Source organism: Pelodiscus sinensis, chromosome 22 (genome assembly GCF_049634645.1).
Source record: "Pelodiscus sinensis isolate JC-2024 chromosome 22, ASM4963464v1, whole genome shotgun sequence".
NCBI lineage: Eukaryota > Metazoa > Chordata > Testudines > Trionychidae > Pelodiscus > Pelodiscus sinensis.
The window spans coordinates 15523866-15536799 of NC_134732.1; the positions used below are offsets into that span (position 1 = coordinate 15523866).

At 49.1% G+C, this 12934-nt stretch overlaps 1 protein-coding gene across 2 annotated transcripts in view; it reads right to left on the minus strand.

Moving 5' to 3' along the window:
* Positions 1-12934, minus strand: part of DDX31 (DEAD-box helicase 31) — an 84265-nt gene that overhangs the window by 46518 nt on the left and 24813 nt on the right. For both annotated transcript variants that reach the window (XM_006136813.4, XM_006136812.4), the window contains exons 15-16: positions 10306-10365; positions 178-228 (exon numbers count right to left, since the gene is read on the minus strand). In XM_006136813.4, coding sequence (XP_006136875.2) covers positions 178-228; positions 10306-10365 — 111 coding nt within the window. The remainder of the gene's footprint in view (positions 1-177; positions 229-10305; positions 10366-12934) is intronic.

Here is a 12934-nt window from a genome sequence, read left to right on the forward strand (position 1 = left end):
CACATCCTCACGTCTCAGTGCACATCAAATTTATTCTGCACACGGATGGAAAAAGTTAGAGGGAATATTGATCGGGATCTACATTACAGCCAGATAGAGTATCAATACAAGGTTTCACTTGTGTGAACACAAGTGTATAGCATTTACTTACGCACATATGTACTCATGGAAACCTACCTGAACAATCCACGTGACCCGAGGCAGGTCCAATCCTCGTGCTGCAACATCCTTTAAAAGTAATTTTAAAATAAAATTTTTAAAAACTGCTTTAAAAAAATAAAGGCGGATACAGTGCACTAGGAGTGACCGCTATTTTGGGAAAGGCAGCATTTCAGGATAAGAGAGTTTTACATTTTGGCTACGTCTACACTGGCCCCTTTTCCGGAAGGGGCATGTAAATTTCACTAGTCGTCGTAGGGAAATCCGCGGGGGATTTAAATATCCCCCGCGGCATTTAAATAAAAATGTCCGCCGCTTTTTTCCGGCTTTTAAAAAAGCCGGAAAAGAGCGTCTAGACTGGCCCCGATCCTCCGGAAAAAGTGCCCTTTTCCGGAGGCTCTTATTCTTACTTTGAAGTAGGAATAAGAGCCTCCGGAAAAGGGCACTTTTTCCGGAGGATCGGGGCCAGTCTAGACGCTCTTTTCCGGCTTTTTTAAAAGCCGGAAAAAAGCGGCGGACATTTTTATTTAAATGCCACGGGGGATATTTAAATCCCCCGCGGATTTCCCTACTACGACTAGTGAAATTTACATGCCCCTTCCGGAAAAGGGGCCAGTGTAGACGTAGCCATTTTGTTTAAGTGGAGATGGACAGAAAGTTTAAAACGGATGCTCATGAGTCAAACAAAAGCAAAGCTGAAAAATGTTTTTTTACAAAACCTAATACAAAACCAGACATTTTTTCATTCTTGTAAGCGAGACCCTAGCAGATGTGATATATCCCTTTCAATGAAGCTACGATGATTTATGCTAAGGCTTTGGCTCTTTACATTCTCGGCGAGAGATGCTGCAACCCTCATGCTGGGGATATCTCGCCTCTTGATTTGTGTCACTGAAGAAAATGGAACTGCTCAAACAGATACTACCTGATGCAACTAAAGACGGCAGTAGCTAGCCCTGTGAAAACCACATTACTATTTAAATTTACGCCTTCCAATGCAATGTTTGCAATCTGGACTCTGCAGCTTGTGTTAGGGCAGGGCTGCTCAAGATGCAGGTGGGGGGGTCGGATCCAGCCCACCTAACACTTTGAACTGGCTCGTGGACTGCATCGACCCACTATTTAGATCCTGCTGCCCGTGCCACTGAATTTCCAGTGGCTCAGGCACCAGGATCCCGGCTGGAGACGGAGCCACAAACCTTTTAAATAGTTGCAACAACCCCAGGCAGCTGCCAGGCAATGCTGTAGCAGCGAGGTCAGGAGCATGAGGCTTTTGCTGTGTTTTTAATTCAAAGCCTTTGGCCCCAGACAACTCTGAGGGGAGGCTAGTCTCTAGCCCCGCCCCTTCCACCTTAGGCCCCACCCCTTCCATGCTAGGCCCCGCCCCTTCTGGGGTGGAGCTGGCCTCTGACCATGTACCAAAATTAATTAAGTGGCCTCTTGTGAAAATTATTGCCCACCCGTGTTAGAAGAGTGGAAACTGATTTGCTTGAGTTAGCTTTCCAGCTTCTTAGTTAAAAAGTCAACAGGCATTTCAGTAGAGACCAAGGGCTGCTAGGAGGAGGTGGGCCCCTCCAGAAAACAGGACTTGATCCAGCCATTTGATTTACACTGCCCTGGTTTTGATTTGGAGAAAGGAAACTCAGCCCCAAAGAGAAGGGTCTGAAATCCTGCCACTGCTGGGAACTGGGCCAATAACTTACTGAAGGACTGTTGAGGGAGAGACTCCGACCTACCCATAGCCAGTGCAGATTACAAACATGCCTCTTCAAACATGGCTGCAGGTTTAAATATTGCCCTCCACAATAGCTTCAACGTCCCCACTCCCAATTTTCTGCAGCATCAATAACATCCCTGGATTGTGCACTCCCTGGATTTTGCAATTGCTCCACTCAGTAGAGGGAGGGGGGGTCCGCAGACTTGACTCTGCCGGGAAATGGTTTGGAACGCATGGATCTTTCAGCTCGTTGCAAAATAGCACACATTAAGAATGTAAGCAGGAGCCTAATGTGCTAAAAATGTGTCAGCCGCCCACTGAAGTGTTTCCATGCAACTCCCACACCCGTGAAAGAGCAGGGAGATGAAGTTGCAGCCAGGGATGTAACATAACGCTGAAAAAATTAATTGGTTAAACGTAACGATTAACAGGTTAACTGGGATCCCACAAGTGGGGGGCCACTCCTCCCCGTCCGTAGCACAGTGGGCCTGACGCAGCTGGAGCAGTCCCTAGGCCTGTGTTGGCCAGGGGGCTGCTCCAGCCTGCTGGTTAATCAGTTTCCCCGTGTAAGCATGCCAGTAAGGATGGTGCTTACCGGGTAACCAGTTAACCCTTTACATCCCACGGTGGCTTCAAGTGAAGTCAAACAGGAACAGCCAATTGCACAGAACCCCTTAGGTACGTCTACACTGCCATTCGACACCCGCGGCTGGCCTGTGGCAGCTGACTTGGGCTCATGCTGAGCCTCCCATCTTGCAGTGCCATGGAGTCTTGGTTGCTGCCTGACCTCTCCTGTCTACCCTGCAATTAAATAGCCTCTTAGCCCAAGTCAGCCAGCACAGGCCAGCTGCAGGCATCTATGTAGACATCCCCTGAGGAGTCAAGACACCCTTTTGTTCTGAAGTGCTCACTCCTACAGGCCGCTGAGCAGAGGTGTACAAAGACACGTAAAAATGTGAAAACAAATAAAGAGAAATGAGGAAGGGCAAACAACAGTTATCAGAATGGCAGGACCATACATTTTGCAACCCCAGACTGGAGAATCCCACAAAGCATCTAAGGAATCAGACTGATTTCCATTCAGCTTGCTTGGTTACATACAGGCAGTCCCCGAGTTACGCGGATCCAACTTACGTCTGATCCGCAGTTACGAACGGGGCTTTTCTCGCCCCGGAGGACGGGAGCGGCGGGACGCCCAGATGAGCTGTGGTCCCATCGCCCGCGTTCTCTGGGGTGAGAAAAGCTGCTCCCCGTCTCCTTGGTCTGCTGGTCAGACCAGGGAGACGCGGAGCAAAGCCGCGGAGGACGCCCGCAGCGGGACAGCCCAGGCGCGCCATGGCTGTCCCGCTGCGGGCGTCCTCCGAGGCTTTGCTCCCCGTCTCCCTGGTCTGACCAGCAGACCAGGTAGACGGGGAGCAAAGCCTCGGAGGATGTCCACAGCGGGACAGCCGCTGCACGCCTGGGCTGTCCCGCTGCAGGCGTCCTCCGAGGCTTTGCTCCCCATCTCCCTGGTCTGACCAGCAGACCAGGTAGACGGGGAGCAAAGCCTTGGAGGACGCCCGCAGCGGGACAGCCGTGGCGCGCCTGGGCTGTCCCGCTGCGGGCGTCCTCCGTGGCTTTGCTCCGCGTCTCCCTGGTCTGCTGGGGGGGGGGGCACAGCTAGTGCCCCCTCACCCCCAGCAGACCAGGCTTTTCTGCCCACGACGCCTGGGGTAGAGCAGCTGGGGCGCTGCTGGGTTGGTCCTGCAGCGCCGCTCCTCGGCGCTACTGGACCAACCCGGCAGCACCCCAGCTGCTCTGCCCCAGGCGTCCTGATTCAGCCGCTGCTGGTCAGTTTCAGCAGCCCACGACGCCTGGGGCAGAGCAGCTGGGGTGCTGCTGGGTTGCTCCAGTAGCGCCGAGGAGCGGCGCTACTGGAGCAACCCAGCAGCACCCCAGCTGCTCTGCCCCAGGCGACCCCAAGTCAGCCGCTGCTGAAACTGACCAGCAGCTGACTACAGTAAGCCCGAGGCAGAGTTGCTCTGCCCCCGGCTTCCTGGAATCAGCTGCTGATCAGTTTCAGCAGCAGCTGACTTGGGGACGCCTGGGGTTCTTAAGTTGAATCTGTATGTAAGTCAGAACTGGCATCCAGATTCAGCCGCTGTTGAAACTGATCAGTTTCAGCAGCGGCTGAATCTGGACGCCAGTTCCAACTTACATACAGATTCAACTTAAGAACAAACCTACAGTCCCTATCTTGTACGTAACCCGGGGACTGCCTGTATTTCCACACTCTACACATCAGAGGTTCTTAGTTTTCCCATGTTGCAACCCCCCAATTTTACAGCAGAACGGGAAAATCCGAGAGGTCAATACGCCCTCTGACGTGTTCTCAAGCTTCCGATCAAGAACCACTGCTGTGAATAGCTTTATCCCCATTGTATGCTGCAGACAGAAAAATTAAGAGGCTAATTTTTGGCTTAACAGAGAGTCAGAGGTAGGACCTGGGATTTGAATTTAGGAGGAGTTCCAGGCTCCCAGCCCCATGCTCAGTTCATCAGACCATATTGCCTTCTCAGTTTAAGCAGAAGGATTCAGTTTAGTCTGCTAATTACTAACATTGATTCTTTTGAAGATTATACTAGACTTTTAAGATGAGGTCATGAGATTTACTGATGATTGGAAAGCTCTGAAAACCTTCACAATTCCTCAGGCCATGTCTTCCCTCAGGGGAAGATTGATGTTGCTGTAATCAATCTTCAGAAGTTTGATGTAGCGGGTCTAATAAAGACCCACTAAATCAAACTCAGAAGGCACTCACGTCCGCAGCCGGTACTCTTGCTCCTGCAAGGAGTCAGGGAAGCCTGATGGGAGTATTTGCTCCTGTTGGCCTCCCGCTGTGGGGACAATGGGGAAACTCAAATTAAGGTACGCCCACTCCAGCTACGTAATTAACATAGCTGGAGTTGCATATCTTAATTTGAACTTCCCCTTTAGTGTAGATCTGGCCTCAGTATCAGCCCACATGGGTCTTTTGAGGATCCTATTCCTATAAACTGCATCACGTGAAAGCAGCAAAGTACAGGGAGGAGGTAGAACTCTGAGCCAACTGTCCTGCTGTTGCCTGGACATCCCATACACCATGAGATTCTTACTTCATAAACCTTCATAAAACATTCTTTGGAAATCTCCACTGAGGTGGTGTTGGACAAAGCTATTTACTAGGATTAACTAAACTATATGATCATGGTCAGCTGTTCACAATGCTCCAAGGGGGACATCAAGGCACCAGTCAAGTCAATAAGTTTTAACTTGATTTGAGAAACTCCTCTAGTTCTGCCCAGTTATTCGATTCCATTTTAATGCCCCAGCTAATAACTGTGGGCTTCATAGAGAGATGAGAAGGAGCTCTAACTACATACACCACCAAACTCAATTAGTTGAAGCACACACAATGCACATCAGTAATCAACATGCAGACATCATTTCTCTAGAATAATTAGGGCCAGATTTGCATGTGACCTCCATTTCTTCAGGCGGAATTTTGTGACCCCAAATAATTGTCCCCCTGGCTTTTGAGTTCCAAATTAATTGCTGGTGCAAATATCAGTAATTTCACCTCTATCCTCCCTCCCCCCGGATCTGAAGCACAACCAGGTAGCTATAGCTTAATTCCAAAGAGCCAGGCCTGCAACTCAGTGAGTGCAAAAAGGGGACCGCAGTTATTTGTGGGTACAAGAACTGTTCCTGCATAAACAGAGGCGGGGGCTGAAAACCCGGCCTTTAACTTAACAGCTTTAGCAGAAACGATGGAGAACCGGGGTTCAGAGTTTAGAAAATAGCACACTGATCCCTGAGGAAGTCCAGATGATGTTCCACTTAACGGTCCTCTAAGTTCTTCCAAGGGCCATGTCTCACAAGCGAGAAACTGCCCTTTTCAGCTTATCAGCCCCACTCCTTAACAACCCTGTCCTCCTTGGGCAGGTGATATGTTGGACTCTCCACCCAGCAGCCTAAGCCCTGCCCACCCTGGGAGCAGACATCACAGGATACAGAACCCACCAAAGATGGGGCGGGCTCTGGAGTGGCCATGGGGATAGCACATTCACCTAGAGAGCACAGGGTGATGGGTTCAAGTCCTGGGAGCAGCTAGACAGCCAACATAGGCTACCCCAGGGAGGGACCAGGCTCCTGTATTAGGAAGGCAGGATAAGGGACCTCCCAAAAGCAGGGGAGGTAGACCCTGGAGTGGCCTAGGGCAGTGCCCCTCAACCCGAGGGGCTCTCAAGAGAAGCCTGGAGATACAGCAACACAACTGAAATTTGGAGAAAACTTAATCAGGTGGAGGGATCCCTGCTGATCTAAACCAGGAGCACCTAGTGCCTGAGTCCCACTACCTCCGTCACACATGGCCCTTGAGCCACGGGTGGGGAGGGACACAGACTATTTTAGAGGAGCGATGTGAAAGGAACAGCAATAGAGCAAGGAGGAACAAACCGCAGCAAGGAGGAACAAACCGCAGAAGCCATACACACGTTTCATCTGATCCCATCTGCAGCTAGACTGGAAGCTGCAGAAGGGCCTAGTATCTGGGCATGTCCAGCCTGGGAGACCCCTGAAATTGCCGGAATTTCGGCTCTCATAGATTCTTGTCACCCACCAGATTGTGTTCATTGCCTGCGGCGGGGCAAAGGGACAAAGACGTGACTGCGGCAGCAACACGAGGAGACTGGCCACAAAATGCTGCGGACGGCCACGAAACTCTCCCGTTGGTCTCGGGTCACTCAGTTGCTCTTGTGTAACCTGATGGCGGTGAAAGAAACTGCTCAAGTCGCTTTTGAAAGACACTCAATGGCGAGGTCTTGAAGTGCCTGGGCTTGACAATGGGTTGCCTCCATGAGGCCTCGAAGTACAGATGGAAGGCAGCTTGCTCAGGTGCCAGGCTGTCAGTTGGATTAAAATGACTCATTTATTTACCAAAGAACCTCACAAAGTGCTCTCGCTAACAGGGAGAGAGGGCCTAACAGCTCTCCAAGCTGGGGAAGGAGCTCTCGTGCCTACCCGGCCTGCCAAAAGTCATTACTGCCGAGTGTGGAAAGCCATCAGCAGGGTAGAGACCCCCACCGGCAGGGTGACAGATTGGGCTGCGTAATCAGAGGAGGAAGGAGAGAGCACAGAAGCTGTCAGAGGCGAAAGCTCTTGGCTGTGGCCGCCAGAAAACTGGCAAGATGAGTTAGCGTGACTGAATAAACAGCAAACAATCTCCAAATGATCTTTCCCCTCTCCCTGGAAGAGATGAACTTGTTTAAAAGGCACATCCCCAAGGAAGCGCCGCAGAACTTGAGCGGCAGAAAACCCTAGGAGAGTCGCAGCCTTTCTATTCTTTGTTTGCCAGCCTCCTTTGCATGGCAAAAAAAAAAAAAAAAAATTGTTATATTATATAAATAATGAAAGAAACAAAGCATCCCAAGGACAGCCACAGTGGAAAGATGAGTGTGAGAGATGCCAGAGTCAGAGCGAAATAGGAAGGAAGAGGGTTTTTTATTTTCCACGGCGCTCAGTTAAGTAACAGAAGCCTGTGTTTAGTGAGCAAGGCCTGGGACTTTGTGGGTACAAAGCACGTCGATGGCTTTGTAGTAAAAGGGCTGAGAATTCCTCCCATGTGAAACATTTTCACTGCTAGTCAGGGAATGACAACTGTATAGAAGTGACTGGTTGACAGACAGAGCGACTAACTAGTCAGCAAAAGGCAGGCACTTTTCCTGGCTGCCTTGTGGACATTCCTGTCAGGTAGCACCTGCAGTTTGGGACCAGTGCTCAAGGTCTCGCCCTACAGAGTTTATATGGCCCCTATTTCTGTAATATCTGAGCCCTCATCATCTTTACCATATTTCTCGTCACAACATCCCTGTGAGGCAGGACTGAGCTATGACCATTTCCAGACGGAGTAGAGGGACACAGAGACAAAGAGCTTGTCTATGCAAACTCTTAGTTTGTGGGGTGTCACTTGACCCTACACTAGTCCACCACATTCTAAGGAGCCAATCGGAGCCCACTACTGCTACATACTGAATGTTCCTTCATGTGCTGTAATCAACTCCCGTTTGGCATTGAGGTAGGTCAAAGCGCACTAGAGAACCGTTAGTGTGACACAGTGGCATCCATGGGGACAGCTAGGGTAGCTTTATACCCTGGCTTGCCACAGACAAGCTGACTGTGTCATTCCCAGGGTCGCCATAGACAGGCTGTAGTAGAACAGGGAACAGAATCCATGTTTCCAGAGACCCAGGCTAGCGACCAAACCACTGCAGTATCTTCCTTTCTGTTCCCTTTCACCCTATTTATCTTCCATCTGTCCTGACCCTGCTCCCAAGAGCCCTGTGGCTTGTAAAGGGGCTCGTGGTAGGCGGAGTCTCCTCTCCCAATGCCGCTTCCTGTTGAACTGTCTCTTCCAGGAGCACGTGCCTGGCAAATTGCCTGATCTCATCTCTTTGTCCAAGGCTTACTCTCCGCCCTCTACTTCAACCTTGGCTAGATGATAACGGAATCCTCCTGGCCTCTCCCGTCCCACTCACCCCTGTTGCAGCTGGAGCCTGTGAGCCCAAGGAACCAACACCAACTTCCCAGAGGTTTATAAATGGTCCATGCCGAATATAAATAAACTTAACTAAAGTTGGCCAGCTCAGAGACATACTCCTGCAGCTGCTAGACATGTCTTGAGACAAAGTGCATAGGCCAAGGGACAAAACAGGGCACAAAACAAGGAACCGTGACGCCTATACCTAGATGAGCATGGAGCACACCTAGAAAGCCACAGGCTCTTTTAAGGAAGCAGAAAGCTTTATCCACCACTAACTGTTGTGCCCTCGCGTGATCCAGTACTGCCTCCAGTATGCAGTGCAGTTCTTAGCTGTCGAGAACCCCCCCATTAAAACCATATCTCAATGATTAGCAGTAGGCAGGGTGTTAAGCCACCAACCTTCCATTCCTGCAGATTCTGGGTTCCAAGTCTGGATGAAGTTCCAAGTGACAAAAGAATTCTCAACCCAGTTCTGTGTGCCACATGGTCATTTGCCCACAATCTGATCTGACCAGTCCAAAAGAAGTGGGAATGTATTGAAATTCAGGAAGGAGGCGCATTTGCACAGCTGCACCACGTTCATTCTAATGCTCCCTCCCTTTGTTGGTGGTCCTTAAGATGGATCAAAATTTGTGCACTGATGGGGGAGGGAGGATCCAAAATGACAGATTCCGATAACTTTGAACTTAAGCCCCACAGAAAAGCCAATGTGTTTACGTTCCATCTGCACAAAAATGGAGCAATGTGGTTTCTGCTTTGTAAACTGGGGTTGGCTTGTAATTACACAGTAATGGGTTACTTTCCTGAAAATGCTTTTAATATGTAGCCCATGCGCAGATTCTAGTAAATAACAGTTGCATAGTATTGAGCATTCCTTAGTATTCCTTTCAAAGCATTTTGCAAACATCAGTGAATTAATAAGATTTACAGTCCTCTTCATGTCTTGAGGGGAAACCGAGGCACAGTGACTTAGTCAAGGTCAAGCAGGAAACAGAATTGGCTCCTCCGGCCAGGACTATCATCAGATAGGCACATTTTGCAGGTGTCATAATAAGCAACACTCTAAGTCAAAGGCTCCTCTATACAGGCTTGGTAATCCCAGTGCAAACTGTGGCTTTTGCATACAATACAATAAACTACAACTCCTCCCCCAGACCTGCCACCTTTTTCCTTTAAGAACAATGTGTCAGAGCAACGAGAGTAATTTCAGAGCTGGAGACGGTTTCTCAGCTCTAATTACTCCCGATCGCTGTAATTTACAAGTTTGCCGTGTGTCGAAATCACCAAGATTCACACGTTTGCAGATCAACAGCTGCCACTATTAGAGAGCAAATCGTGCAACCTTCTGCACCATTGCAGCAGGCTAGCTGAGGCACCAACGGGTCAGAAACTAGAAGCGGAAGGTGCCACATTGACACAAGGGTGCCAGCAAACTTCAGGAGAGCATGGCAATTTCCCTCCCCACCCTTGAAAGAAGCTTGAAGGGCAAACCATGGAGAGCAACAAAGCAAAAACACATCTATAACGAAGGAGTCCTCTGGTTGGGCTTCCCTTTAATCCCTGCTTGTCCGTGTCTTTAACCTTGGGATAATCGTCAAGTCGGGACAGCTTTTACTGCATATGTAGGGCAAGTTGCCACAAATAGACACACTATCCAAGACATGCAGGAACTGAGATACTATAGAGGGTGCTTTCCATCCAAGGATCAGAAAGCAATTAACAAAGAGCAGATAAATGTCGTTCCCCCTAAGGAATCAGGATTAGATCAAGGTCTCCTATCCCCAAGTCATCTGCTCTAACCAGTAGACAATACTCCCTCCCAGATCAAGACCCATATATTCTTTTGCATGTTACATTCTAAGTTACCTACAGTGCACAGTAAGGTGCCCGTCTTGCATTGTAAGAACTTCTGGAACACCTCTGTCCTTTCCTAGAGGATAAAAGAAACAAAACACATGTTTAGGACAAGAAGCAATGGGTTTCAACTGCAGCAAGGGAGGTTTAGGTTGGACATTAGGAAAAAACTTCCTAGCTGTCAGGGTGGTTAAACACTTAAATAAGTTGCCTAGGGAGGTTGTGGAATCTCCATCATTGGAGATATTTAAGAGCAGGTTAGACAGACACCTATCAGGAGGTGCTTGATCCTGCTGTGAGGGCAGAGGACTGGACTTGATGTTCTCTCAAGGTCCCTTCCAGGTCTAGTACTCTAGGATTCTATAATTCTATACCCTGCTTTAAAGCAAGTCAATAAAATAAGAGTTTAAATCTGAACCCTTTTCATCTTCCATGATGTTTGTCCAGCTTTGAGAAGTGGGTGGAATTCTGTGGCTCCATCCCAGCAGTTCAGGAGATCTAGAAGTGAAAAATCTATGGCAATAGTGGAGTCACCATATGCTGTCCAGGCTATCACATCACCAAGGGAAGGTGCAGTGTCTGGAGCTGACCCAAAGGCATATGCCCAACTCAAGATGATCAACATCCCAAGGGCTTGTAAAGATGCAGGAGGCTGATGTTCGTAGGCTGAACAGGATCACCTGTACCTGTGCAAAAAGCCTCTAAAGACGGAAAGAGTATCTTATGTTGGATTAGAGGGAGGTAGGCAGGCCTGGTCGCTGGCTTAGAAAATCTGTTTGGGAGAATCAATTCGGTTCCCCCTAGTGGTCAAGTGAGGTTAAAACACCGCAACGGTGAAAAATCACTGCTTTCTCCTCCCAGTCCATGCAGCGCACGCATATTTGCGGGGAGACAGGTTCAATATTAGAATCATCTGCTGCTGAGATGAATGAAACATTTTCTCTAACTCCCTCCAAAGTGAGACCACCCCTGCCGTTCCCCCATCAGCACCCTTAAAAACCTAGTGCATTTTAAGTCCCGGCTCGACAAAGCCCTGGCTGGGTTGATTTAGACTCATAGACCTTAAGGTCAGAAGGGACCATTATGATCATCTAGTCTGACCCCCTGCACAGTGCAGGCCACAAAATCTCACCCACCCCTCCTAGAATAATCCTCTCACCTATATCTCAGATATTGAAGCCTTCAAATACTTTGAAGACCCCAAGATGCAGAGAATCCTCTAGCTGTGATCTGTGCCCCATGCTACAGAGGAAGGCGAAAAACCTCCAGGGCCTCTGCCAATCTACCCTGGAGGAAAATTCCTTCCCGACCCCAAATATGGCAATCAGCTAAACTCTGAGCATGTGGGCAAGACTCATCAGCCAGACACCCAGAAAGTTCTCTATAGTAACTCCTATCATCCCTCCATAGACCTATTTCCCACTGATAATGAATGGTCAATTAGTTACCAAGATCATGTTATCTCATCAAACCATCCCCTTCATAAACCCATCTAGTTTAATCGTGAAACCAGATAGATCTTTTGCCCCCACTACTTCCCTTGGAAGGCCATTCCAGAACTTCACTCCTCTAATGGTTACTCCTCTGATTTAGTTGGGTTGGTCCTGCTTTGGGCAGAGGGTTGGACTCGATGACTCCTGAGGTCTCTTCCAGCCCTAGGATTCTATCAGCAGGAAGACACTCAGATGTGGGAAAGCAGCTTAGCCTTGTCACCCAGTCCTGGGCCTTATAAACTGAATTCTCATCAGAAACGTCTCTAACCAAACTTGCAGTCTGGACTCATCTGACAGCAACTCCCACAGCTCTGCCCATGCACCTCCATCATCTGTTGCTGGTTTAGTCCCAGGACTGGACACTACTCCACACATTCCCTTCCACCTCTTCCTGCAGAACCTCTTGCTATTCCAGGCCTGGGACTTTCCTGAACAGATGCTGTTCATTGCCTTCAATCACTTGGCATTTTCTTGTGAAATACACAGGGACTTTGCCTTGCGTCACCCCTATCAAACCCACGTGAGGCAATCCTTGAACCCAGGGCTCCAGAGGCAAAAGGCTAATGCGTCAATTTACTGCACCACCTGGTCTCCGTACACATCCCAATTGTCAGTGTACACGTCCCAGTTGACTTTCCTGATTTGTCTTCGATCTCACCCTTTCCATTTCTCTAGCTCAGGCTGCCTCTAGCCTTAAGAATATCACCCTGCTCTTTGGTATCTCTTTCCCAGAGTTTCTTCTCCCTAGTAATCCTTGCCCTCATGCTCCAACTTGGATCGCTATGAATATAGGTCTATTTCAAGCGGAGGGCTAGATGAAAGAGCTGTCTATGGAATCTTTACCCATTTGGCCTCCAGCTGGAAACACCATTCTGAGCTGAGGAAGGAGAACAGCAGCCTAAGCCGCCCCGACAGGCCCAACCTCTCCCAACGAAAATGAAAGCAAAGGACACGTTGCATCTTGTTGACACTGACAGCAGCCGTGCTCAGCAGTACCATATGGGATCCACAATTTAGCTCCATTAATGCTCTTAATTTGAAGACATCAAGCACTAATTACACACTGGGTACTAAAAAGGCAAAACCCTTCCCTTGATGCCAGCTACTTAGTGGCGTTCTGTTGCCTTAACAGCTGGTCAGGGTAGAGCCGGA